Source organism: Myotis nattereri, assembly GCF_964212035.1.
Source record: "Myotis nattereri genome assembly, chromosome: 19".
Taxonomy (NCBI): Eukaryota; Metazoa; Chordata; class Mammalia; order Chiroptera; family Vespertilionidae; genus Myotis; species Myotis nattereri.
In genome coordinates this window covers 25646785-25670134 of record NC_138095.1, presented here as the reverse complement: position 1 = coordinate 25670134, position 23350 = coordinate 25646785, and the positions used below count along the sequence as shown (strand labels likewise).

Here is a 23350-nt window from a genome sequence, read left to right as displayed (position 1 = left end):
GCTCTAACCACTGAGAAAACTGCTAGGGCAGCACATTTTTCTTTTGAGGAAATGTGTTTGCTCTAACCGTCTATGTCAGAAGCTACAGGTCAGATACCGATAGGGCCTCCGTAGGTACTAAAGCTGGTGAGCATACGGAAAAGATCAGTGTATGTACTTCGCTAAATGGCAGCTGGCATCAGCCTCAGCTGATTATTGCTATGCTGGAAGGAAGGCCTACAGAATGTACAGTATCTGTTTTCAGATGATCTGCAGAGCTGATCTGGTGAGGCCTTTGCCCGCTCATGGGATGGGGGGTGAGGGAGTGGGGGGAGACGTGGATTAGAGAAGGCCTTGGTCTGCTAGCCTTAGATTGGACTCTGATCTCCTTTCATATGTGAGAAATGGAGGCAGAGTTTGCAAGAAGGGGCTGAGAGTACCTGTAGAGAGAAATCTATGGCTGTCACATCAACAGGTAGGTGAATTCAGCTTCAATCTAATTTATTTCTGTTGGTGAACCATGATTAGTTAAATTCATACTAGCCCTGTTCAGATGTGCGCCTAAATCATCACAGATTCATTCATGTTGGGAATAAAAGGCTATCTTTTTTTACCATCTTTACTTGGTAAGCCAGCGAGTTAAGCTTGCCTTTGTGGTGAGTGTCAGCATACCTGACGTGAGGGGAGCCTGCAGCTGGAAAGAGCAGGCTCCTGGGAAAAGGCAGGCAGGAGAGCTCAGCCCAGGCCGGGTCTTCAGGAACCGTCCGCTCAGGTCTCTGAGGGCTGGGGGAAGGGGCTTGGCTGGGGGCCACCTGAAGGGAAGTGGTGGCCTCTACAGAACAGGGAGGCCAGGGTAGGCTTGACCTCAGGGCCTTGGTGAGTATGTGGGACTTTATTAAAAGCAGCCGTAAAAGGCAGTTAAAGAAGGTGTGGCCGTGTTGGGTTTGGGGTTTTTTAAAGATCAGTTTGGTTACCGTGTAGTGATTGGCCTGGGAAGATTGGGGTGTTGGAGTGGGCCAGGGAAAGACCTGGCTGTGTGTACCCTGAAGGGACTCGGAGCAGGGAGGGAGCAAAATCTTCCTCTCTAGCACGTGGGGCCACAGATGTGGTGTTTGACTGATGGAGGGAGGAAAGGGGAAGGAGGGGTCTGGTTGACGCAGGTTCTGGTGTGGCAGTTGGGCCTGGCAGGCTCTCTGGAGCCGAGGAAGAACGGCGGAGGGTGCAGCCGGGAGGGGAAGAGTATTTTGTCCTGGACACTCAAAGTTAAGTCTGGTCTGGAGTCGGGGGAGGCCTGGCTCCCGGATTCTTGGCAGCAGATAAGCTCAACTAAAGGAGCTCGTAGAGTGAGAAGAGGACCTGGGATCTCAAGCACGCGGGCATTTAAAGGCTGGGAGAGGAGAAAGTGCCAGGAGACAGGAGTGGCCAGAGTGGTAGGGGGAACCAGAACAGAGGAGAAGTGTTTGGATGGCAGGGGTGGGTGCCAATGGGAATGAGTGAATGCCCACAGTTGAAATAATGCCATTGTCACCTGGGACTGCTGTGAAGAATGGGAGGTGCAGAGTGAGGTACAAACTCACAGAACACAAATGGAACTCAATTCCCTGGTGAAAAAACTAGGTTGAAATTTTTTCCTTACTTGGTGCTAGAAGGTCACTGTTTTGGATTGTTACTGCAGTGCGAACTCAGCCAAGATTTCAAAATAAACATTTTTGGCTGCATCGGAATGTGTGCAAACCAGTCCTAGGGTTGGATACTCTAGGCAGGAAGCTTCTCAGAAACCAGCAAAATGCCTCAGAACTCTAACAGTTTATCACCCTGGCACTTGTTAAAGTACAGAGCTCTTTTCCTCACGGTGGGCCATGTGATAGCCACTGTCCTGAGAAGCTGACTGGGGGTGGGGGTGGGGGGAGGAGAGCACACTGAGACCTCTGGGGAAGTGGCATTTGAGAGAGTTTTTAAAGAAAGAGTAGGATTTCCCCCCAGCTTTATTGAGGCATAATTGACAAGGGTAGAAATTTCTAAAACATAATTTAGACATAAGATTAAATTCCATACATAAAGAAGAATGTGTTAAAATGTATGTACAGTTTAGAGAATAAATAGAGCAAACACCCATGCAGCCACCATCATAGCTGATGCTAGAAGTCCCCAGTGCACTTCCACCAATCAGGTGCTTGTTGCGCCTCTAAGGAACTGCTCTAAGGTGACTTTGTGATGACTGTTTCCTTGTTTTTCTTCATAATGTTGTCACTTATGTGTGCGTTCTTGAATAGTTTAGTTTTGTGCATTTATGAGTTTTATATAAATGCACTCATCATAGGTTTTTTTTTATTTTGCTTCTATCATGTAACATTGTGGGATTCATTAGTAGCTGTTCCTTTGTTCATTTCCATCACTGCACAGTATTCCATTATATAAATATGCTGCAGTTTAATCCACTTTGTAGTGGCTGTTTTGCTGTTCTTAGATGTTGGCTGGTACATATGTACAAAAGTTTCTCTTAGAATATGTACCTAGGAGTGGAATTGCTGAGTTGTAAGTTATGTTTATGTGTAATTTCAGTTTCACTAGATAATTGCAAATATACTTTCCTTAGTGGAAAGAGTAGAATTATTACCAAACTAGGAAAATGGCCAGAGACATCTCGAGCAGGGAGCTGCCTTGGCACAGACCCCCAGGGCATAGCCTAGCATGCCCCAGGGGACCTAGTGATGTGAGGCTGAATCCTGGGAAGGGCCAGAAGCCACAGAGCCTCTGGTGCCAGGCTGTGGAGCTTGGGCCTCACGTGTGGGGAGGGATAAGATGAATGAACGCACACTTTAGGGGAAATGTCTGCCGGTGCTCACTCATAGGTGATAGTCCCATTGCCCACCTGGAATGCTCGGACCCGGGACCCTCTCACAGACAACTTGGAGAAGTTCTCCATAGAGACAGAGCTCATCTACAAGTATTCGCCCTTCCACAATGAGGAGGAAGTGATGACTCAGTTCATGAAGATTCCTGGGGACAGTGGTAAGTAGGCTTTGAGCCCGCATCACCTAGAAGCCTTAGCTCCAGAGCCACGGCGTTGTGGGAATGTGCAGGGGGCGCCTGGCAAAAAGGAGGGATTTCTGTTCCCCAGGAACACTGGTGATCATCTTCAATCTCAAACTCATGGATAACGGAGAACCAGAGCTAGACATAGTCTCAAATCCAAGAGATATCCAGATGGCAGAGACTTCCCCAGAGGGCACGTGAGTATGGCTGGGAAGGGAGGGAAGTCCTGGAACTGGTATCCATTTTCCCAGTTGGGAAAGCTCAGGAAGTGACTTTAGGGAGAGAGGGGGGAGCTCATTCCCTGGGTTTCCCAGTGTCAGAGTTCATGAAGCTGGGAACTCCACATCATCTTGCCATAGGCAGAGGGATGAATAGGCCAGCAGGGTCTCAGCTAAGCCAGAGGAAGAGATGATTCCTTGCTCCACCTCCTTGATTTGACAGAAGAAATGGAGGCCCTAGAGAGGCAGAGGAGTTGCTGGGTCCGTGGTGGGGCAGTGGTGGGGCCGGGGCTGGTGTCTGGGTGCCTGTGCTGGGGACGGGGGGGGGGGGGGGGTGGCCAGGATGTGGTGCCAGCACTGAGGGAGCACACTTTCAAGGTGGCAGGAGAAGCAGAGATGCGAGTGGGGAGGTGGGAGCCTGCTGAGAGGCGGTCCTGCTGGACCGTGGGGGGCTGGGGGGGGGGGGGGTGACCACACTCCTTTGTTCCCGTCACCTCCAGGAAGCCGGAGCGGCGCTCCTTCCGTGCCTACGCTGCCGTGCTCTATATCGACCCCCGCATGAGGATCTTCATCCACGGCCACAAGGTGCAGACCAAGAGGCTCTCGTGCTGCCTGTACAAGCCCAGGTAGGGACCTGCCCGCCCTGCCACGCTTTCCCAGGACGTTTTGGAGAGATGCTAGACGACAGGTTCGGACAGTGTTGACTGTGTTGGGGCCTCTAACTGCCTGTGGTTTACTGTGGGTTCTGAGGGAGGGATAGAGGTGGCCAAGGGCTGTGGAGACTGGCTGACAAAGCTCATTGAGTGTGAGTGCCCTCTGTGACGTGGAGGGTGCCCTGCCTGGCACAGTGAGCTGTTGGAGCCTCTTGGCTTCAAGGCCGAGGGGCCTGTAGACACTACACAGGAGAAAAGCAAAGACCCTGGCTGATTACTGAGGTTTGTTTATGCCGTGGGATTAATAACAACTGGGGAGCACTGAGCTTGCTTATCAAAGTGCATCCGGAGGCAAGCGGCAAGTAGAGTACGGAATTGAGTCTCTGCTGAAATAAGCTTGGCTCTGGTTCACCATGAGGGGCCAGGACAGTGCAGCTTGGGAGGAAGCAGGAAGTCAGGGCGCTTCCTGAGCTGCTCGGGTTGCCACCCTGCCCTCTTAAGCTGCCTTTTCCCCATTCAGGATGTACAAGTACACATCAAGCCGCTTCAAGACCCGGGCAGAGCAGGAAGTGAAGAAAGCTGAGCACGTAGCACGGATTGGTAATGTCCTCCTGTGCGGGAGGGGTTAGGTGGGAGTCGCCTGGGACACGGCTTATCGCCAAAGCAAGATCTAGGAAAAAGCTCCATCCAACACTCTGGGGCAGCTCCTCCTGCAGCCCTCCCTGTGCTGGCCAGTCCTCTCAGCAGTTTTCCTCACACTCTTCTTCACCTAAAACACTGTCAACTGCTGGGCTTGCCCAGAGTGAAGAATCCCACAGTGCCCTCTGGCCCAAATATTTGTGAAATTGGTGTTTATGACTCCAGGGCAAAAATTTCAAGGTCTGTCCTGATAACAGGGCTTCCTGGCTCTTAATGGAGAATGATTGGCTGAGGACTCATAGCTTCTAGCTTCTGCTGAGGGTTTAACTTGCGTTGCCTTGGGCAGTTTTTGACCCGTTTTGATTCACTTGGAATGTTTGAAAAGCATGTTTCAGATGTAAATAGTACCAGTTTCCTTGAGTTGTTGATTTTCCTTTTTGAACTGACTGTGCAGTCCAAGCGGGGCAGTTGCTCACCAGCTCACTTGTTCCTCAGCAGTGTGTACACACGCACACACATCACCACCATCCTTGTGCAGTGGGAACTTCACTGTGGGATCCAAGAGTGATTACTGAGGGTTTTAAACCTTTGAATTCCTTATCATGGTTTCTTCTGTGTTTCAGCTGAAGATAAGGCCCGGGAGGCGGAGAGCAAAGCACGGGCATTAGAACTACGCTTGGGTGGAGACCTCACACGGGACTCCAGGGTAAGGCTCAGCCCCGTGCAGCTGTTCTCTAGCATTTCTGGCCATAGGGTCCCACAGCTGGGAGTCAAGAACCCCTTGCTTTAAAGCTGAAAAATGGGATGATGTTTGCATAACCTCTATTGAACACACTGTATGGTAAAATCTTGGCTAATCATTTCAACATCCCAAAACCGCATGAGGTATGGACACGTAGTATCCTCAGTTTATGGAAAGAGAAATTGAAATGGAAACAGCACTTGTCCCAGGGCACACAGCAGTACGGACCCGAGCAGTTCTCTGATCCCAGGCTGGCACACACCTCCGTAGACTTTCAGTTGTCAGTACGCCCGGCGAAGGGAAACACAGCTCTTGAGTTTGTCCCCATTGTCTGTAGAAAATACTCAGTCTCCAGCGGTGATGATGCATCCATGTGACTGGCAGTGGGAAGTTTTAGGTGTGTTACCATGCTCCCTGCTGTGCTCCGCTTGTTCCCAGGTGATGTTGCGGCAGGTGCAGAACACGGCCATCACCATGCGCAGAGAAGCGGATGTCAAGAAGCGGATCAAGGATGCCAAGCAGCGGTGAGTGCCAGGGCTGGCCTTCGAACTTTTAAAATTAGGGAACTTTTATACTGATGGTTGACAGCTTGAGGAATCCCTCCCCACCCCGTAAGGTTGCTATTCTGTCACCAAGATTGCTTTGAGAAAACCATCAATGTTGTAATCTTAATGCTGGTCACATGTCCACTGTAGGAGAACAGTTTTTTCCTCGTTCAGTTCTTTTTGAGCTAGGAAAAGGCAGGGCAGTGCCAACACCTTGAATTGAACACCAAACCTTTCTCACTGGCACCTGTCTGTCTCTCTCTCCTCCCCTCTCTTTCCCCCTTCCCCTCCCTCTCTCTTCTTTTTATCTCCCTTTCCTATTCCCTCTCTTCCTTTCCTTTTCCCCCCTCTTCATTTAAAGAGTATATAAAATGCTGATTGTATAAAACTTATAATATATAGGACATTAAACAAATGTTTTAAACGTGCTTATACTTTTACCACCTGGTGCTTTCGTAATAACGCTGTAGATTGAGTTTTGGATCTTTTTCATTTTGAATGGGCATTTGTCCTGGCTCAGTAAATTCTCTCTCTGTCCCACCTCTGTGGCTGGAGCCTCTCTGGGCTCTGGGCCTTGAGTTCATTCCTGGCTTGTTCCTTGGCTCCTTGACACAGGCCTAGGTTTCAGGTTTCTTCCTGAGGGAGCCCACTGCCCTTCCATTTGCTTTGCAGCTTCTGTGATACTGTTGACATTTATCACATGATGGTCTCTTCTGTCACATGCCTGTTCATTGTGAGTTTTTGCCTTTTCAAAGTTATTACTGTCACATTAGTGGCGTAGGTATGCAGAAAACCTGTGTTTATTCACCATGGAGCAGCAGCTTCACAGTATCCCATTCACACCTAAATAGAACTCTGTTTTGTTACCAAAGGCCAAAGTCATATGCTTTTAGTAAGGGATGCTTAGAGTCACTGCGCACTGTTGGTCCCTATCAAGTCTAACAGGCTACACATTGAATGAAAACACAGCCCGACCAGCATGGCTCAGTGGTTGAGCATTGACCCATGAACCAGGAGGCCATGCTTTGAGTCTGGGTCAGGGCACATGCCCGGGTTGTGGGCTCCATCCCCAGTAGGGGGCGTGTAGGAGGCAGCTGATTGATGATTCTCTCTCATTGATGTTTCTGTCTCTCTCTCCCTCTCTCTGAAATCAATAAAAACATATTTTACAAAAAGAATGAAAATACAAAGCTTTTTGTTAAACATGTCTCAAGTTTAAGCTTAACACCTCTTAAACACCATGGTGTTTGGGTTGGTCTACTAGAATTTACTTTTCTTCTTCTCAGAGCCCTTAAGGAACCTAAGGAACTGAATTTTGTTTTTGGGGTCAACATTGAACACCGGGATCTGGACGGCATGTTCATATACAACTGCAGCCGCCTGATCAAGATGTACGAGAAAGTGGGACCACAGCTGGAAGGGGGCATGTGAGTACTGCCCCAGGGGAGCTTCCAAGGCCGGTGCTGGGAGGGTTTCGGCCAGTGGGGTGACGGGGCTTTGTCTTCTTCCTCCCTGCAGGGCGTGTGGCGGGGTTGTTGGAGTTGTTGATGTGCCCTACCTGGTCCTGGAGCCCACACACAACAAGCAGGACTTCGCTGATGCCAAGGAGTACCGGCACCTGCTGCGGGCGATGGGGGACCACCTGGCGCAGTACTGGAAGGACGTCGCCATCGGTAATGCTGCTGCTCTTCACCTCAGCCGCAGGGCACTGTCACTGCCTGAGGGCGTGAATTAGGAAGAGGGAGAGGCTGCCTTCTGACAAGATGTGTGGGTGTCTGCCTTCCAGCCCAGCGGGGAATCGTCAAGTTCTGGGATGAATATGGCTACCTCTCTGCCAACTGGAACCAGCCCCCATCTAGTGATGTGCGCTACAAGCGCCGGAGGTCTATGGAAATCCCAACCACCATCCAGTGTGGTGAGTCGGTGGTCAGAACGTCTCCTGATTCCTTCCCGTCATAGTCCATGACCCTCTGTCCCCATGCTGGCCCGGCTGGACTGACATTCATGGTCTTATAGTCCCACTGGGGATATGAGTCTGTTCAGTGATGGCCTTGGGAGCTAAGTCTTAGGCTGTGCTGAGGGAGGGGGCTGGGGGCGTGGAGAGTCCATGATACGAAGTTGCCGTCCTTGCTGGTGTCACTGTCCCTGAGAAGAGTTACTGTTCTGTAAGAAAGGCACAGTTGGAGCCAGAATGAAACTCTGAATGGCAAGTCAGGGTCATCTGTGTCTTGGGCCTGGCTTGGGAGGCCCAGGATGCTGACCACAGATACTGTTGGTAGGCGTGGCTGACTTTGGGGTTGAGGGTGTGATTTCTGTGTCACAGATTTGTGTCTGAAGTGGCGGACCCTCCCCTTCCAGCTGCATTCTGTGGAAAAAGAGTATCCTGACACCTGGGTTTGTTCCATGAACCCTGATCCTGAGCAGGACCGGTGAGCACTTTTCTCTAACGTGATTGTGGGTATCTCCATCCTCGCACCATGTTTTTTCCACTCTTTGGGTAAATAACTTCTATGCTTCTTGAGATCAGTGCTCACATCTTTACATCTGTCTTGCCGCACGTAGTAAGTGTTCAGAAATAAGACTATATGTGTGTCCTGCAGTGAGTATTAATCCCTTGAACTTGGGAATTCTGAGGTGGTTGCTCTGATGAAAGGCGTGTGATGAAGGGCCCTGCCTACGTAGAGCCTGTTTTCCCACGGCCTCCTTAGCACCTTCTCTGTACAGGTGTGAGGCTTCTGAGCAGAAGCAGAAGTTTCCCCTGGGGACATTAAAAAAGGACCCGAAGACACATGAAGAGAAGCAGAAGGAGCTGACAGAGAAAATTCGCCTAAATCAGGAGAAGCTGGACGCCATGCAGGTGCGTGGTCCTGGGCGGAGCAAGGCCGTGTCATGTCTGTCTGGGATGGGACGGGGCCTCTCAGTGGCTCCCCTGCTCCCTGGGGCTCAGTTTCACTCTCCACGCGCCCAGGAGAACTGTCGGGCTTTCAGCCCCAATCTCCAGGCACACTGGTCTCAGGTTGGCCCTGAGCATTATTTTAGACAGGCAGACTTTTATTTATATATTACAGAGTGGTCCCATTCATTTATGAATGTTTTAAAACTTCAGAAAATGAATAGCTTACCTTAGAGGTAACAATCATTAACTGCATGTCCTTCCAGCTTTTTTTGACTGCCTGCATACACATAGACACATATACTGTATATTTTTAATAGAAATAGATTATGATGTCATATGATGTATACACACACACACATATATTTTCAGTGGATAATTAAATTCTGTGGCTTTAAAAAACTATTTCTGCCGAAACCAGTTTGGCTCAGTGGATAGAGCGTCGGACTGCAGACTGAAAGGTCCCGGGTTCGATTCCGGTCAAGGGCATGTACCTTGGTTGCAGGCACATCCCCACTAGGAGATGTGCAGGAGGTAGCTGATCGATGTTTCTCTCTCATCGATGTTTCTAACTCTCTATCCCTCTCCCTTCCTCTCTGTAAAAAATCAATAAAATATATTTTAAAAAAAACAACAAAAAAAACCTATTTCTAAGTTATTCTTCTGAAGATCTATTAATTTTTACCAGCAGTATGTTTATTTTTAAATATTTCTGCAAATTTGGCAAAGTATACATTTTACAATTTGAAATTTTTTCATGTTTTTAAAATTGGGCAGTTTTCCCAGGTGTCTGTGTTTCTTTTAGATTTGCTTATTCTCTCATATTTCTGTGTTTTTCCCCCATTGATTTGCCAGGGTGTCTTAGGTGTATTTGTGGCATCAGCCCTTTACTGTATGTGTTACAGAAGCTTCTTGCTTTCTGGCTTCTGTGTCTGTGCAGATGCTCTCACTAACTCAGACGTCCTAGGCCCTTTCCCTTTTTGCTGGATCCCCTGTCCTTTCTTGGCCTCATTCATCAGGCCTTTCCCACCTTTTTTTTTTCCTTTTTTTTGGCTGCTTTAGTGAGAATTTAGTCCAGTCTCTGAGTTGCTGGGTTAATCATATAGACTCCTGCCATTGCGGATGGTCGGTGTCGGTGTTTCTGGGTCTTCCCAGTGAGAATGGGAGGCTTGTGATAGTAGGGCTGGGCCCTGGTGTGCTTCCCCGCTGGCCTGGACGGTGCGGATTCAGAGCGGCTGCCTGAGTGTACCGAGACAGGCAAACACCTGATCACCGCATTTGTCCTGCAGAAGACCACACCCGTCCGCTCCCAGGCTGACCTGAAGAAGCTGCCGCTGGAAGTCACCACTAGACCGTCCTCTGAGGTGACGTAAAGCCCCGGCGGGAGAGGGGCTTTTCCTCCGGTGTCGTGTGCCAGGGCCAGTGTTCTCACTCTTTGGGCTTCTTGTAGGAACCTGCACGCAGACCGCAGCGTCCTCGCTCACCTCCTTTACCTGCCGTGATCAAGAATGCCCCCAGCAGACCCCCTGCCCTTCACACTCCCCGGCCAACCAGAAAGGCTCCTGCCATCAGCAGCACCCCAAAGCCGCCTGCCCTGGCAGCCCGGGAGGAGGCCTGTACATCCAGGCTCCTCCAGCCGCCCGAGGCACCCCGAAAGCCTGCTAACACTGCAGTCAAGACTGTGCCTCGGCCTACCCCTCCAGTGCAGCCGCTGTCACCATCTCTACTGCCCAACTCCAAGAGCCCGCGGGAGGTCCCCACCCTCAGAGCCGTCAAGATGCCAGTGGTCAAGAAGCCAGAGCCTCCTAGTAAACCTCCCCCGGTGAGATGCTTTTCCCCTCGGTGGGGTGGGAGTGGAGCTGGGCAGTCAGTGTCCAGAGCTGAAGGGACTTAACTTGCTCAGGGGCTCAGAGCAAGTGGCTCTATTTATTGAGGCAGCTTTTCCCTGCTCCTTCCGAGGTGTGGGCTGTCACAGACTTGAACTGCCCCCACAGGCTCCTCATGCTGTAGCATATGTTTGTGCTCCGGTGACACACAGCCTTGCTCAGCTCAGTAGTGGGTGCTGTGTCTCAGGGAGGTCACAGCTGGCCCGTCTGGAGTGAACTAGGAGCCTTCCCCGGGGACAGCTCTGAGCACAGGTCCTCAGGGGCACGGGGCCAGGAGTTGCTATACACTGAGCAATGTCAGGTGTCCTGAGCCCTGGTGGAGAGTGAGACACATACAAGCTTCTCTCTGAAGCTCCTTCAGGCCGGATAGAAGCTTCCTGCACCTCAAGGATTGACGTGGCTCCTTCTCTTCCCTCTCGCCTCGCTCTAGGCTACCCCTGGTCGGAAGCGGGCTCTTGATGCCTCTGACGAGGAAGAAGCGGAGGAAGAGGCGGAGAGGAGGAAGGAGAGACCCAAGCGGGGCAGAATTACTGTGAAGGAGGAAAAGAAGGACTTGAGTGAGGTAGGTGGTCGAGGGGAAGCTCTCTGCAGTCTGCACGGCTCCGTTTGCGCTGTGACGTGAGCCTTCCAGAGCGCAGTGTACAAAGATGACGGAAACGCGGTGCCAGGTAGGACCCTGCGGGAGACTGGGTCCCAGGTCAGAGGTCACATGGACGCAGAATCAGGGAGGTTTAAACCCTTGTGTTCTGTGTCCATGACATTCTGTCCCTTGCCCGCTATCTTGTTTATAAAGGTGACAGAAGCGTAGACACCTAAGATAGTGGTTTAATAAGTGGCACTTGGCAAGTCCTGGTGATTTAAACCGCCATGTAATCAGCAAGGCGGTGACGGCTGATGACCCTGGGCAGCCAGCCATGCAGAAGTCTGCTCTTCAGGGCCTCTCACCCTCTGTTCCCCTCACAGCTGTCAGACAGTGCTGAGGAGGACTCCGCTGACCTCAGGAAGGCGCAGAAAGGTGAGTGGAGGGAGGCACCTGGCTGCCGGTGGGGGAGGCGGGAAGCGGGGTTTCAGCCAGCAGCCGCTGACCCTGTGCTCACGGAGGCGCTCCAGGCTCCGGGCTCTGGGCCTCCAGTGGTTCAAGTCTAATTCCAAGAATTCTGAAGAAAGCCCACCCTTGTGTACATTTTTAGCACTAAATTCTCAGCACCGAAACCTCTGGCACTCTTCCTGCTGCTCTTTAGAGCTCTTATGACAGATGGGGGAGGAGACCAGGGTCACTGGGCCCCATGTCCCTGGCATAGTGGGGACAAGCACCCAGCAGTTCTTGTCCCTGCAAACCCTGGGATGACCTTTCTCGAGGTGTGTGACTGAGTGGGGGACTCTAGTCAGTTTTCTGACTTCGGTTCCATCCCATTCTCAGATAAAGGTCTGCACGTGGAGGTGCGTGTGAACAGGGAGTGGTACACCGGCCGCGTCACAGCTGTGGAGGCAGGCAAGCATGCGGTGCGGTGGAAGGTGAAGTTTGACTACGTGCCCACAGACACAACACCAAGAGACCGCTGGTAATGCCCCTCGAAGAGGCTGGGTGGACTGAGTTGGCCAGGGCAGGGGGAGGCTGTGTCCCATCCTGGGAGCTGGGGATACACGACAGAAACGCTCTCCTCTCCAGGGTGGAAAAAGACAGTGACGATGTGCGGCTGATGAAGCCCCCTTCCCCGGAGTATCAGAGCCCTGACACCCAGCAGGGCGGTGGCGAGGAGGAGTCCATAAGGGCCCCGCCGGTTGAGGCCCAGCCGGCTGTGGCCGTGACAGACCCCTCCACTTCTGACTGCAGCCGCATTGAGCCTGACACCACCGCCCCGAGCTCCAACCACGAGACCATCGACCTGCTCGTCCAGATCCTCCGGTGCGTGTCGTGCTGCTCCAGGGCCAGCGGTGGCTTTCTCCTCTCCTGCCATTCTGACATCTTGCCCCCACCTGCTTTCTCGTTTAGGAATTGTTTACGGTACTTCCTGCCTCCAAGTTTCCCCATCTCCAAAAAGGAGCTGAGTGCTATGAGTTCAGATGAGCTGATATCCTTTCCTCTGGTGAGTCTCCCTGACCTTGGATCTTGCATGCTGCGTGCCCCCTTGGTGCTGCTTGTGGTGCCAGCTCTCAGCTGTGTGCCTCCCAGCCAGCTTCCCCCTCTTATGCTAAGAGAATGGAGAGGAGCCTACATGGTGGGAAAAGAAGTGGCTTAGCTGCACAGGGCTCTGGTGTCCTGAGACCCTGGCCTGAGTCCTCACTGACAGACAGGAGCCTGGTTTGGCATTTTATGATGAATACATCTCTTCCTCTCCCTGGGCAGAGGGGGTAAACCTGTCACAGGCAACAGTGAAGAACTTGAGCTCAAAGTGCCTAAAACTTGACTGTCAGAGGGACGTAGAGAGAAGCTTGTGATGTGGAAATGAGCACCGAGTCGTATTTGACGCAGCAAATGCTGATGTGGCGCCTCCCCTGAGGGGCCCCTGGCTTAAGAGTCGGTGGAGACTTGAGTTTTTGCCGGGCAGCTGGCTATGAGGCGGAGAGCGGTACATGCTGTGGAAGTGGGCAGTCTGGAGGAGGCGAGAGAGTGGCAGGGGGACTCAGGGATGAAAGGGCATGTGGGGGAGGTCAAGGCAGCAGATGGGGGAGGGTGAGTATTTAGGAAGGAAGGGGGCCTGAGAGCAAGGATGTGATAGGTCTTGAATGTCCGGTCTTAAAGCACAGTGACTTACACTATGGAATGGGAGAGCCAGCCAAATGGTTGAGCTGATGAAGTTGTCCATCTAAACCAGGGGTCCTCAAACTACGGCCCGCGGGCCATATGCGGCCCGCTGTAAACATTTATCCGGCCCGCTGGGTGTTTTTGCCGCTGCAGTGTGCGTAGGAATTTGTTCATAGTTATTTTTTTAAACTATAGTCCGGCCCTCCAGTGGTCTGAGGGACAGTGAACTGGCCCCCTGTTTAAAAAGTTTGAGGACCCCTGACCTAAACTATGTCTAGGGAAGTGGTCAACCCACTTTCTGAAGAGGCCAGTTAGCAAGTACTTTCACCTTTGTAGGCTACACAGTGTCTCGCAGCTACCCAACTCCACTATTGTAGCCTGAAAGCCACCATAGACAATACGTAAAGGAAAGGATATGGCTGTGGTCCAATAAAGCTTTATTTACAAAAACAGGCAACAAGCTAATTTAGCCCATGGGCCGTAGTGTGCTGCCCCTGCCCCTAAGAGCGTAGCAGCATGTTGGGTAGGATGGATGGATGGGAGATGCAGGGCAAGGAGGCTGATCCAGTTGTAAAGATCAGACGTGAGAGAAGGGAATGGAAGCCAGAGTGGTGGGAGTGGACCAGCAGGTGAAAGCCATGTCAGAGGCCGTGGACAGACTGGTCATTGCCTGAGGCAAGTATGGGAGAGAAGTCCACATGCCTCCTGTGTCTCAAGCCTGAGGGAATTGGAGGTTTATGACAAAGCTGTTACCTTGGAGAGAAAGCAGGGCTTTCATCAGAGTAAGGTGATGAGTTGAGATTTAATTGTGTTGGGCCGAAGTACTGGCACTAAAATTTCTGGTGATGGCCAGTGGGCAGGTGGAGACTGGGGACTAGCATTTGGGTCAGGGCTGGAGATGGGGACCTGGGAGTCACCCTTATCAAGTGGGCTGTTTCATGGTGGAACTGGACTTGGAACTGCAAGATGAGTATATTCAACATGTTGGGCCCTCATGTGGCAGCTGTGTTCTTGATAAGCTTTTCCAAAGTTAAAAGTATGGGGCTTAATCTCCATCCCACTTTAAAAAAGGAAATGAGGTGAGGACTTGAAGACACTAAGCCTTCAAGAGGTGCAGTCTGTCGTGATAGAGCCCAGATTTGAACCAGGAGCTCCTGGGGACACGGGTCTTCCTCTTCACGGTGCCGTCCAGCTTCCCTGTGAGATGAGAGGGGTGGTGCCCAGCGAGGAGGCTAGAAGATGCTGGCACTTTTGAAAGCCTCATGGGAGGCTCCATGCCCTAACTCTACAGACAGCCCATAGGACTGGCTGGGTTGGCCTGACATCTTGTCAGTCAGATTTGTTGCTTTAGCTTAAAAGTTGTTGCCAAACTCAGAGCAAAGCCGGGTGCAGTGGTGGGAGCTCTACAGGGGGCTCATCTGCTCCAACCAAGCAGTCAGCAGGAGCGGATGAGCCTGCAATAGTCTGTGAGCTTATTCTGTACAAGGAGGTGTGTCACTTCACGTCCTCCTGATTATAATGCCTAAAATAGCTCAAACTTTAATTTTTTAAATATCAGGGACACAACAGAGTCTAGTGTTCATTATGTCCTTGTCAGTCTAAATGGTGGTCGTTTTCCCCACCATGCTGGACCGGGAGTTCCATAAGGCCACAGGGCCCTGCAGATAATTAGATTCCAGTACATACACATTCGGTAACATAACAACTGCTTGCAAATCTATAATTACTTTAAAATAAACATTTAAAAAAACTAATATAAATCCCAGTCAGACTCGAGGTATTATATACTGGACTTTAATACTTTGGAACAGGCATTTTGTGCTGCCAGTGTAATTATCATGTAGAGCGTGGGGCTTCTTTTGCCATCTTGGTTTAATAGAATAATATTCTAGATTGTCAGGTGAATGACACCGTTAGATACTTGCCAGTAACACTTTTTAAAGACAGTAGTCAGGCCCTGGCCAGTGTGGCTTAGTTGGTTGGAGCGTAATCTGGTGCACCAAAGCGTTTGTTGTGTGTTTGATTCCCAGTCAGGGCACCTACCCAGGTTGTGGGTTTAATCCCTGGTCGGGGTACATGTGCGAGGCACCTGATCAATGTTTCTCACATCAGTATTGTCTCTCTCTCTCCCTCCCTCCCTCTCTCCCTCTTTCCCTGCCTCCCTCCTCTCCCTCCACCTTTTCTTCCCTCTCCTTTCCTCTCTCTTTAAAATCAATAGAGGATTAAAAAACAAACAAATGAACAGTAGACAGGAGCCACCCAGTGGTGCTTCCTGGAAAGAAAGAAAGGTTAGAGTGGGTAAGACTGTATTGGTCAGGCAGGACCTGTTGGTTATGACTTCGTGTTCATTAAAATGGCCTTACCTTTCTTATTGGTGACTTATGAGTAAATCATGTTATAAGTTGAACTTAGAAAAGGAATAAAGCCCAAAGACATACGACCTAAATAACTTCACTGGGATTCCAGGTGACGTTTCATTTGAAACAAGTACTCTGCTACCATGTCCACCAAAACGACTATTAACATTCCCACCCCAACCTTTGGAAGTGCCAGGGGCTCGGGGAAGATGGGAAAAATGGATGCTGCCTAAATCTGCTACACACACCCGGAGCTGCTGCTGCTGCTTGTTGAAATGGGTAGAAGAGAATTTTGGACCGACGTTGTGGGTGTGGCTTGGCGCGGATTGCTGAAGGGCTTTTGTGAAGTTGGAAAAGCACGATTGAGCGGGACGGTGTCCTTTCTGCCCCGGGAATGGGCGGAGTCATCCTCACACTCACTCCTGGCGTGCTGTGGGCGAAAGCACTTCACTAAGTGCTTCCCTGTGCGATCCCGACCTTGTCCTAGTTCGTGGCAGCCCCACCAGATGGCATCGCAGTCTCTGCTCCGGGGCCAGAGGCTGCTGGCCCTTGTGTCTGACACCCCTCCCGGTTCAGAGCCCTGTGCTGAGCCAGCTGGGGAAACCAGCGCTCATTTAGATGGGCCCTGGGGACCCCTGTGAGCTCATGCACCCCCTCTGGCTCCCCCCCCCCCCCCCCCGACAGAAAGAGTACTTCCGGCAGTACGAAGTGGGGCTGCAGAACCTGTGCCACTCCTACCAGAGCCGCGCCGACTCGCGGGCCAAGGCCTCCGAGGAGAGCCTGCGCACCTCCGAGAAGAAGCTCCGCGAGACCGAGGAGAAGCTTCAGAAGCTGAGGACCAACATCGTGGCTCTCCTGCAAAAGGTGCAGGAGGTGAGCCAGGCAGCTCTGCCTCTGCAGCCGGACCCCCTGGTCTCTGGGGAAGGGGGGGCGGGGCTTGGGCACCTCTTGCTGCCTTCTCCCCTCTCACAGGTATCTATGGTTTCAACCCTGGCTGCACAGCATCCTGACCAGGAGGGCCGAGGTGGTGCGGCTGCCTGGGCCTCCTCCCAGCCAGGCCCACGGTATCATACTCTGCCCTTGTTTAAACATTTCAGTGGACAACCTGGTTTGAGATGCCTCCCAGCCATGAAATAGAAGTCCTCACTTTTCCAGATGACGCCCAGATGGGATTGGGTGGCCCCATAGTGGAGAATGCCCCGTAGGATCTCCATCTTTCACCCGGGCAGTGAACCCTGAGGGAGGGCCTGCTCCACCCGTCCTGTGGGTACTGGGGCCACCGACAGGCAAGATAAGGGCCCTCCCTCACAGCCCGACACTCCAGGGCAGGAAGTGCCATGCAGGACACAGAGAGGGCAGACGGGAGGCCACTTCCCAGAGCTTGAGGGGTATTAAGACTATTTCTTGGCTGATGAAGAGGAAAAGGTGTCCAGAACCCCTTATGAGCATTCTCTGCAGGAGTGTATTTAGACCCTTAGGACCTTTCTGGAGGAAGGCAATTAGTGGGTACACTGAATCAAGCACCAGTCTGCTCCCTGGGCATGTGGAACCAACCTCCCCTCTGATGCACTAAACTCAAATCTCAAACCAGCTATTTGAGCTGAGAGTGGAGGTATTTGAGCTGAGAGTGGAACCAGTCATGCAGGAGTGAGCGTGAGTGCTGCTGGCAGGACGGACCAGGGCCCAGCAGCAGGAGTGTGGGCTGTGGAAGCGGTGGGCCTGTAGAGGTGGGAAGTCACTGGCATCATCCAGTTTGCACTCTAAGACACTTACTCTGGTTGGTTGTAGGAGGGCCTGGCATGGCTAGAGGTTAGAATCCGGGACTCCAGTGAGGTTCCCACAGTTGTCTGGGTGAGAGATGCTGGCGGCCTTAACCTTGGATGATGACAGTGAGGAGGGAGGGAGTGGGCAGATCTCTAATATCGGAGGGAAAGGGAGGAAAAAGGGTGATTCTTGTAGTTTGTCTGGAGCCCGTGGGCGGAGGGAAGGCGGTGGCCTGCACTGAGGTGGGAACAACTTGGGGTGGGGGGCCTGGCTGTGTTGTTTTGGATTTACTGAGCCCGAGAAGCCTGCAACACGTCTACGGCAACCTGGAACGGGGGGTGGGGTGGGGCAGAGGGAAGGAATCTGGCATCATCTGTGCACAGATGATCGGGGTGGGCGGGATGGTCAAGAGGGGACGGGTAACGGCTGGGGGGTGGGGGAGAGGAGGGGACTCCTTAGGCCCCACAGAAGGGTGGGGAGGCAGGCCCCCCGCCACCTTATGGCCCCCAGCTGACCCTGCCCTGCTCTGTTTCAGGACATTGACATCAATACAGATGACGAGCTGGATGCCTACATCGAAGACCTGATCACCAAGGGGGACTAAGGGGCTCAGAGCCAGAGACCAGCTCCCTGCTCCTGCCTCAGGGAGAGTTCCCGGGGGTGGGGGCTGTTGCGTTAGTGGGTTGGTGGACTTAACATTGGTTTGACTCACATGGGACATTGTGCTTTTGGAGGGAAAATGCTCTGATTCTTTGAATCTTCCTCCCTAAGTTTATAAATATTTATTTTTTGAAAGAAACGAGATGCTGCGCCTGCTGTGAGACTGTGCTTTCTCTGTGTGGCTCTGGGGCAAAGAGAAGCAGAATGTGCAGCCTGAGCTGCTTCTCGGCTCCTGGCTCCTGAGGTGCAAATCCAGCATCTGGAAGCCGGAGAGGCTCCAGCAGGGCTGGCTTCTCTCCTAGAAGATGAGCCGTGTGGGATCTGAGGGATAGAAAAGGGAGAGAGCTCCCCAGAGTAATGCTCCCCTAGGGATGCTGATCCAGGGGGCCAGGGGTCAGGAGGAGGCGTGGCTCCGAGCGGCTCCTGTCTCAGGTCAGGGATGTGTGGCCTGAGCAGCTGTCACCTTGGTGGTCTTTGTCTGAACAGCTTGGGAAGAAAGACCCTCTCATTCAGCCTCACACCCACCATGTCCCCGCTGCTGGAGTGACTTCCTCAGTTGACAGTTGGCAGTGAGGTTTCCCGCCTCGGTATCTTGAGGTTGAAGAGAAGACAGACGGGACACTGCAGACTGCTGGCCTGGGTAGCACACCAAATGCCTGAGTTCCACGGGGTTTCTTTTAGGAAAGGACCTCGTGTGTGGAAGAGCCCTGGTACTGATGTGGTGGGGCCTCCGTCTGTGGTGGGGCAGGGTCTAGAGAGCCTGATGCTGCTTTTTCCTTTATGGCTCCTCCGCCTGGCCCCCTCATGCCCAGCAAGGCCACCACTGTGGGGCGGACAGAAGGGGGTCTCTGAGCCCCACTTGCCCATAGGCACAGAGGTTCCCAGAGGTACCATGCCCTCCCTTCTGCCTGGTCCCAGCCTCATACAGCTGTGTCCCTCCAGCAGCCTCTCAGGGTCCAATACAAAGGCAGGAGTTGCTGAGTTTTCTCTTTAAGAGCTAATGGGAAAGTTCCAGTTTCATCCCCCGCCAACTCACTCCCCGCTCTGGAGACGGGGTTGTCTGAAGGCCATGCACCACTGGTCTGCGATTTACACCGGCACCTCCCACCCCATGTCAGCGGGGGCTCACATGCCGCCCTGAGGTCTCAGGACTGGGAGGCACGGGGGAGGGAAGCAGGCCCCATGAAGTGGGAGCCTATCCTCTTGTGCGCATGGCCAGAGGCGGCCCCAAACCATATCCCTGGAGGAGAGGGTTGTTTGGGGAAATACCGCTGAGAGTGACCCTGGCTGCTTTGGAAGCTTCTCTAAGAGCTTTGGGGTTTCTGAGCTGGTGATTCCTCCCTGGTCCAGTGCTCGCTCTCCATCCCAAGCAGCATTTGGTCCCCAAACCTGTTTTAATCTAAAAGGAAGTTGGTTTTTACCAGAGGGTAATACTCAAGTTTTTTATTTACACACCTGTAATCAAAGTGCAATACTATAAACTTCTGGTGAGACTCCTGAACTCGGTCTGTTTTCTTCTCTCAGTGAAATCTAGTACCTTCCTCCTTTTCTTCATACCGTGATGGCTTTACACTGCCTTCAAATTCTCCCTCATCTCTACCGTCTTCGTTGTTCTATGTCTTCATCATCAGCACCCACAGAAACAATTTCTTTAATGTTTTACCTTCGACCTCTGGATGCGCCCACTGTGCTGACTGCAGCCCGTTTGCCAGGAGAGCTTCTGCCATTCTTGGTGAGAAGAAACGCAGTGGCCCTGGCTGGGGGGAGGGAGGTGGTCTGGCTGGGAGGAAGAGCCTGCCTTAGTTCAGGCAGCGGGAGGTGGACGAGTGCAGCAGCCCTTGGTTTTAAGGAGTGGGGGAGGGATGGGGAGCTTTCTTGAGTATTTTTTTAAGTGACACATGCACATGGTAAAAATTTAAACAGTACAAAAGGCTGGACCATGAAAAGCAAGGTTCCCTTCCACCCTGATTCCCACTTCTCCCTGGAGACCATACCCATGCTGAGCGTGTGCGCACGCGCGCAGACACACACCCTGCCCTCCCTCTCTCTCTCTCTCTTCCTCTCTCTCTCTCTCTCTCTCTCACTTAGTGTGTCTTGGAAGCTGCTTCAGAATAGCCCATATGGGTCTGTGTTATTCTGAACAACCACATAGCACTTCACTGATGGTGTACTGTCACTTAACAGTCCCCTATTTATAAACATTTCGGTTTTCGACATTTAAGAAAAATGCTGTGATGAGTGTATATATTCATTAACTCATCTGTCTGTATATAGGGTAAATTCCAAAGAGAGAAATGGCTGTCAGATGGCAGATACGTTAAAAATTCTAAGATACATTCCAGAAAAGACTTCCAATTTCAACTTCCCACACACGTCTGCATCTATCATCTTCATTCTACAGTCTCTTTTACTAATCTGAAAAATAAAAAGTGATGGATTTTTGAATTGGTTTGAACTAATTTAAGTGAGATTGAGCATCTTCATTGTCCAGTTGTATTTCTCTTCTGGTACAGGCCGTAATTCTGAATTTTGGGTTAGGGACTCTACAAAAGAGTTTTAAAAAATCAGATGAAGCCCTGGCTGCTGTGGCTCAGTGGGTTGGAATGTCGTACCATTACACCAAAGGGTTGTGGTTTGATTCCCGGTCAGGGCACATACCTAGGTTGTGAGTTTGATCCTCACTCAAGCATGTATGGGAGGCAACAGATCGATGTTTCCCCCTTAAAACCAATTTTTTTAAATCAGATGAAAAACAGGGACAAAGGCCTCAGTAAAGTGATCACCTTACATGATCCCCCTTCCCCTCCGTCCCCGAGTGTCCCGTGGATTTAAAACCCCCCTTTAGGATCAATACTATGTTTATTGCCAGATTGGGAGCAGGGTTTGTCATTTTTGTTTCCTAAAAGGTATGGGTTAGTAACGCTGAGGAAAACCTCTGGTTCCGCCTTGGTATCCATCTGAATGACACTGCTTGCTGGCTTCTCTTGGTCAGTTCCCCAAGTCTACAGGATTCAGACCGGTGTGCTGGCCCCGAGGTCACAGCTCCAGGACCTCTAAGTGTTTACGACTGATCGCAGCTCAGACTGAGTTGCCATGTGCAGAGAACACAAGGCTTGGCCTCTGGGTGCCGCCTCCGCTGGCTCTTGTCCCTGTTGGAAGGCGGTTCTGCAGTCGGGCCGGGCTGGAAGGGCGCTGCTGGCAGTCACCTACGCCCCTGGAGCTCCCCCCTCCGGTTCCCCTGGGGGCTTCCTTGGGAACCAAGAGGCCACTTTGCACTTGGTTCCCGGAGCAGATGAAAACCAGCTTGGCCAGGGCGGAGCATGTGTTCCCCACTTCGGTGGCCGGAGCTCAGGCTGTCCTCTGCCCATTCCTAGCGCTGCCGGGCGCGCCATTTCCAGAGGAAGCACGACAGACCCGACAGACAGGGCCCGGCCAGGCACATCCCACTCCCCGACGGCCGACACGGGGCCAGGCCTGCTTCGCAGTCTGGCTGTTCCACCTGGGAACTTGGAATGTGCCAGGCCCAACTAGGGCTTCCTCTCAACTCCCAAGGCTTCCGGCAAATCACTGCGCAGCCTGGCTCCCCATTCCTTCTCGAAATAAAGGCGTTGGTGGTAGTTCGGGTCTCCCAGCTTATTTAGCCCAAGGCCGGTTCTCCACCCGGAATTTATCCCGAGGCTCATGCGCCTGCCCGTCATGTGGAGTTGGTGGCACTGAAGTTGCAATAGTGAGTGGCTCCTTGCTTCCCCGGCGCCGAGATTCCCTGTCTCCATCGCTGCGCTGCTCCCTCAGCCCCACAGCCATCCTCCTGGCTGGCTAACCATTTGGCGGGTTTCGGTGTCCCCCGAGGGTGAGGAGGCTCCTCCAGCCTCCGGGCTCGGGCTCTGGGTGCTCAGCGCTGCCAGCCAGGCGGGGAGGGTGGGGCGTCTGTGCAGGGGAACGGCCTGAGGACACGGCCCTCCTCTCCTGTCCACTCCGCTGGGAGGCTGCCTGGGGTTCTCGGGGGCCACTTCCTGCCCCGACAGCCGCAGGTTTCTTGGGCAGCTGAGGCCGCTGTAAGCCACACGTTGAGCTTGTCCCTCCTTCCCTGCGGCCACTTCCTCTATCGCAGCTCCGGGGGCTCGCTGCCCTCCGCTGTGCCCCGCACAGACCCATCCGCCACCCCGGGCTTGGGGGCCGCGCTGGTCGGACACCATATTTGTCAGAAGGAAGAGTTCTGCGTTCCTCCTGCCAAATCAAGGATCAGAACACGAGCCCGGGCGCTGGCTTCAAACTGGCCATCTCTCTCCAGAGGCCTATCGGGCGCCGGCCTCTCCCAGGCCGCCCCGCGCCCTTCTCCACGCCCCGGAAGTGACTGCACAATCAGTGGCGCCTGCGCAGTGTGCTGCCCCGCACGTGCAGCAGCGTCCTGCGCATGCGCCCTGGGAGTATCCAGGCGGCCCACGTGGCCGGTGGTTGATGGGCCCGCGTCCGCGCCCCAGCGCTGGTGCAGGGAGAGCAACGTGGCCAGACAGCGGGGTCCCCGCACCCCGTGGAGGATGGCTGACCCCAGGGTGAGTGGAAGGCCTTGCGGCCGGATGGCTGGCTCACACCCCAAGCAGGAAAGGGGGGGATTTTCCCTCCGGAGTCGGCCTGTTAAGCCTGAGCGTAGATGAGACGTTCCCCGGGTTGTTCTCCAGCGTTTGGGGTTTCTGTGGGGATGTCCTCGTGGCGCGGTGCTCTGACAGCTGCGGGCGGAGACCGGAAAGGAGGCTGCAAGCCCGGCTCCAGGTAAGTGACCCTGCAGGTGAGGCCTGCTGGCCTCTGCACCGAGGCCTCTGGGTTTCACAGCTTTGGCTCCTTTTCTGCTGGTTTGTTCTTGGCTTGGTGTAGGGTGTTTCTTAAAGGTCAACATTTTGGGGGGCTTGGGGGGCTTCCTTTCATGCTTTTAAAAGTTCTGCCCGCCGCCACCCTGATACATTCTCTTATGTTTTGTTGCAATGTTTTTATTTTGCGCCAATGAGCCCTGTGGGGTGTATTTGGTATAAGCAGGTAAGGCAGGAGTCAAGCTTTGTTTTTTGGGGGGTTTTTTTCCCCCCAAAATGGAAATCCACTTGCACCAGCTTCATTTACTAAGTGAACTACCTTGGTCGCTCTATTTGATGTTGGACCTGTTGAGTTTAAGATGTCCCCTAGACATGCCAATGGAGACATCCTGTTATTAGCTGGACAGGCGATTCCAACGTGAGGGGT

General features: G+C 52.6%; 1 protein-coding gene across 2 annotated transcripts in view; it reads left to right on the top strand.

Annotated features, from left to right (window-relative positions):
* The window catches only part of MORC2 (MORC family CW-type zinc finger 2), a 40050-nt gene extending 20431 nt beyond the window's left edge, over positions 1-19619 (top strand). The window contains exons 7-27 of one of the 2 annotated variants that reach the window (XM_081113974.1): positions 2832-2991; positions 3101-3212; positions 3734-3859; positions 4407-4486; positions 5149-5231; positions 5706-5791; positions 7099-7239; positions 7331-7485; positions 7599-7727; positions 8136-8241; positions 8537-8669; positions 9995-10069; positions 10156-10527; positions 11022-11153; positions 11555-11606; positions 12012-12153; positions 12261-12497; positions 12585-12678; positions 16379-16567; positions 17483-17545; positions 17994-19619. In XM_081113974.1, the coding sequence (XP_080970100.1) occupies positions 2832-2991; positions 3101-3212; positions 3734-3859; positions 4407-4486; positions 5149-5231; positions 5706-5791; positions 7099-7239; positions 7331-7485; positions 7599-7727; positions 8136-8241; positions 8537-8669; positions 9995-10069; positions 10156-10527; positions 11022-11153; positions 11555-11606; positions 12012-12153; positions 12261-12497; positions 12585-12678; positions 16379-16567; positions 17483-17545; positions 17994-18062 (2736 nt within the window). In that variant the 3' untranslated portion in view covers positions 18063-19619. The remainder of the gene's footprint in view (positions 1-2831; positions 2992-3100; positions 3213-3733; positions 3860-4406; positions 4487-5148; positions 5232-5705; positions 5792-7098; positions 7240-7330; positions 7486-7598; positions 7728-8135; positions 8242-8536; positions 8670-9994; positions 10070-10155; positions 10528-11021; positions 11154-11554; positions 11607-12011; positions 12154-12260; positions 12498-12584; positions 12679-16378; positions 16568-17482; positions 17546-17993) is intronic. The other variant, XM_081113975.1, reaches the window with a different exon arrangement.
* The last annotated feature ends 3731 nt before the right edge of the window (positions 19620-23350 follow it).